Source organism: Echinops telfairi, unplaced genomic scaffold (assembly GCF_000313985.2).
Source record: "Echinops telfairi isolate 266 unplaced genomic scaffold, ASM31398v2 ScPeMD7_5592;HRSCAF=6446, whole genome shotgun sequence".
Taxonomy (NCBI): Eukaryota; Metazoa; Chordata; class Mammalia; order Afrosoricida; family Tenrecidae; genus Echinops; species Echinops telfairi.
The window spans coordinates 50468946-50473366 of record NW_022109491.1 but is presented as its reverse complement, the minus strand read 5'-3'; the positions used below and the strand labels follow the sequence as shown (position 1 = coordinate 50473366).

The 4421-nt window shown below is 36.7% G+C and overlaps 1 protein-coding gene across 1 annotated transcript; it reads right to left on the bottom strand.

Annotated features, from left to right (window-relative positions):
* Window positions 1–1566: 1566 nt before the first annotated feature.
* LOC101658736 (putative olfactory receptor 8G3) lies at window positions 1567–2514 on the bottom strand. The gene has a single exon (XM_004714227.2). It carries the CDS (start codon window positions 2506–2508, stop codon window positions 1567–1569), a length of 942 nt encoding a protein of 313 aa, XP_004714284.1. The 5' UTR covers window positions 2509–2514.
* Window positions 2515–4421: the final 1907 nt, after the last annotated feature.

Below are 4421 nucleotides of genomic sequence, written 5' to 3'. Positions count from 1 at the left end.
AGTCTTGAAAATCCATTTACAAGAGGTAATATTTGGCAAGAGATGCAACCACTTGGAAAGTATGTCAAATAAAAATTACAATATGCACCAAAAATTATTTTGCAATTGAAACCACAGGGACTATAGAGGTTGTTGACCTTGGTGGAAAATCGAACGTGAGATTCAGGGACCTACAAGGACGGGACAGAGGAATGTGAGAGGGTTTCTGGGCAACAGACCACTCGAACAGCAGGACTGAGGGCAGCTTACAAAGCAATTGAACAAGCAAGAAGTCGTGAGATGGATAAACTCATCATTAAAACCGATCGCACGTTTGTCATCATAGGTGTGACAGAATGAGTTGGTAACTGGAAACAAAATGGATAGAAAATAACTTCTGGAAGCGATGTCAGTGGAAGAGACTTTGAGAAAATGGATCAAGCTCCCCAAGGCATGGAGATTCAGTGGCAGTGTGTTCCTGGCCATCGAGGCATCAACAGCAATGAAGAAGCTAATCGATTGGCTGCACAATGAGCTAGAAAAGAAGACTTCATTTCTAGCATAGGCTGTTGACCTTCTCTTTTGGAGTTATATTTGTTGATGTCAAATTCCAAGGTTTTTCTTCCATTTTTCTCAGCCATTTCCTTTTTAAACTGTGTTCTCCATTTTGTTTCTACCTTTTTGTAGCAATTGACATCGATATCTTCCTAAAGTAAAAAAAAAAAAAACCTCTTCCAAAAATATATGTATATTTGCCTCTTTCTGTTAGCGAATACCTCAGTCTGAACTCCATTTCATACCTGCACACGGCAGATCCGATCTTTAGTAGTTAGTACAATGCCTGGATATCTTATGAAATATTGGGAGGGGTTGTCTACTACAATTGAGTTGAATTTCATTTTTAATTATTAATCACTAATTCCAGAACCCTATTTTATATTGAAATACAAATATCTCTGACAAGATCTACATATTCACTCACTATTATTTTTTAACATTTTAATCAATATTTGATCAAGGATTTTCATTTAAAGTTAACTACACAAAGGAAGTGCTATAGAGGGGGGAAAGAAGAAGTAAAGAAACAAACAGAAAAAGAAAAGAAAGATAAAAGACATAAGATTTGGCTCCTGTGAAAGAAAGGGGGAAACTAGGAAGTAGGCAGACTATTCTAGAAGTGATTCAGAACCAAGGACAATGAAAGAGATTGTGTGTTGGAAATTAGAAGACTACATAAGGAAATGATGAGGATCTCTGGTAGCATAGTAGTTATGCATTGGACTGCTTATTGCAAGGTCAGCAGTTCGAAACTAGCAGGCCACTCCTAGAGAGAAATAAGGAGCTTTCTACTCCTCCGGAGTCACAGTTGGCAACACGAGTCTAGTTCTACCTTGTCCTATCAGGTGACTATGTGTCCCCATCAACTGGATGGCAATGAGTTTGAATTTTTTGGTTTTTGTTTTTATGATGAAAATAATAGTATACATATTGAAGTTTATAATTATGAATCGTCTTGAAACTAATTAGTCACTCATAAATAACCATAAACAAAAGACAAGATAAAAGTATTTATTAATAGTGCTATTTTTAAACAAACCTAGAGAATACCCCACCATTCACAACTTTTTTTAGTGCTTCTTTGACATCCTTGTTTCTAAGGCTATAAATCAAGGGATTAAGCATGGGAATCACTGTAGTATAAAATACAGAGGCCACCTTCTCCTGGGTTGTGTCACTGACAGATGATGGTTTGAAATACATAAAGATGATAGAGCCGTAAAAGACCCCAACGGCTGAAAGGTGGGAGCTGCAGGTACTGAAGGCTCTGGACCTGCCTTCAGCTGAGTGGATACGCAGGATACTGAAAACAATGAAGGCATATGAGATTAAGATGGCTATAGCACACGCAAATACATTGAATGAAACTAAAACCATCACCAAAAGCTCTTTGGTGTAGTCTCTTGAGCAAGAGATGCTTAAAAGGGGAAGAATGTCACAGAAGTAATGGTGGATGATGTTTGTTCCACAGAAAAATCGACCAGATATGTAGCTGGTGTGAACCAAAGCTCCCACAATTCCCACTATGTACACACCAGTGACAAGCAGAAAACAGACTCTGTGGGACATGGTGACATTGTACAGCAAAGGGTTACAGATGGCAACATAACGATCATATGCCATAACTGTCAACATGTAAGAGTCATCGATACCAAAGAAGCAGAAGAAAAAGAGCTGAGTCATGCACTCCGGAAAAGTGGTAAAATTCTTTTCTGACACGAAGTTCACCAACATCTTGGGAATTATGACAGAAGAGAAGCAGAGATCTACGAAGGATAAGTTACTGAGAAAATAATACATGGGGGTGTGAAGCTGAGAACTGATTCTAATTAAAAAAACTAACCCCAAGTTTCCTACCATGGAGGCCAAGTAGATGAAGAGGAACAGGAAGAAGAGGGGAAGTTGCAGCACTGGCTCATCCGTTAACCCCTGAAGAATGAACTCAGTTACAGAATGATTTCCTGTATCCATTTCTTCAGACAAACAGTCATTTGACAGGAATTGAAGCTCTGATGAATGGCATAATTTTCAGCTGACACCGAATTTCAAATGTCTGAAACCAAGACACTAAAATCTACTTGAATTGCAGTTATTTCAAAATGATGATGCTTCCCTTGGCTGCAATTTTTATTACGCACATTTGTAGAAATGATTGTTTCCACAAAATGAAGGTTAAATTCTGCTATAAAAAAAAACCAAAACAAACAAATACATGCTTTTAGAAAAACTTCATAGAGCAGTTTCCTTGGTTTTCTATCTGCAACCATTTCTTTTCTCTTCTGATAACCTGACAATTAATCTCTTTCTTACAGCTGTTCCTTGAAGGTCACCTTCATGCTTTGAACATCTTTATTATGTTCACCCAGCACCTGATTCCAGCGTTCCAGCTCCCCTCTGAGTTGCTGGTTTTAAATTCCCTTTATCTTTCTTCTACTCGTGCTGTCCTTCAGATGCAAGAGGTAGAATGTCATATTTGAGATAGTGGGAAGATATCGTAAGGGTCAATGGTTGTCACAGGCTAAAGAAACTAAGGAAGAAAAATAATAACAGAAGATACTGCTTTCACTGACCACCTGCTTTCTGTCAGGTGCCATGTTAAAATATATACATATATATATATATATATATGTCCCTGGGTGGAGTGAATTGTTAAGAGTTTGACCACAAACTGAGCTTTGAAACTACCAGAAGTGTCTTGGATGACAAGCATGAAAATGTACTTTTGAAAGCTAACCTCGTGGAATAGTTCTACTATGCACGCATGGTGTCACCATGAATCATAAAAGACTCAACAGCGACCAATAGCAACAATGTGTGCGTGTGTAAGCAGCTCAGGCATGAAGTCAACTGAAGTTGACACATATAAATAAGTATATATAGAAATGGGTGTACAGATAAAAAGTATTAAAATACAGAAGCAAGTATATAGAGATATAAATGAGTGTATATAGAGAGGAATGCATGTGTATAAATAGTAAATATTAAGTTCTTTTTATGATGAGATGACCTCAAGAACTGTTGATCTATTTTTGTAGAATGCACGTAAACTAAAGTAACACGATGAGCAACAGAAGAGATAGATGTTGAGTAAATACTTGCTCTAAATTACAAATCTGTGAAGGTAATATTTAATCAAACACACAAGCCAGTTGACATCAAGTCATTTTGACTCATATGGATTAAAATAGGATTTTACTCCACAGGATTTTCAATAGCTGATTTTTTTTTAAGTATATCGCCAGTTACACAGTTCAAGATTCCTCTGGGTGGAAGTGAACTGCCAACAAACATTTTGGTTAATGAGTTTACGTAAAATTTTCAAAGTCATACATTTTTTAAGCAAAGCTTATATTATTTTCTAGTTGATTGAAAAATATTATACCCTATAAACTATTTTTTCTTCGGTATCTGAACTGTCATGACATTTACTATGTATCTTTATTATGTTGCCTTTATTAATATTACTATTAAATAAATTTCTCCATATCATTCATGTTATAAGTATGATACTGTGAAAGAGTTATATTCTAGATTTTGATGAGCCCTGAAAGTACTTTAAACACGGGGATACCCCCCCAAAAGGGAATTTATTTATTGTCTCCCCCAAAGATATGTATTTATTTATTTATTTTTACAAAACAACCTTATTTATCACCTGCAAAGTACTCTCCATTACACTTAGTGCATTTGGGAAGTCTGCGACTCCATTCTTGGAAATGTTTTTCAAACTCATCTGTTTGTTTGTCATCAAATCGCTGTGCTTTCACACCCATCTTTATTCACAGAAACAAAATGAAGTTGCATGGAGCAAGGGTAGATGAGTCAGGTGCGTGGGGCAAGACAGGCATGCTGGGGTTTATTTTTTTTGCCAAAAACTGGCGCAT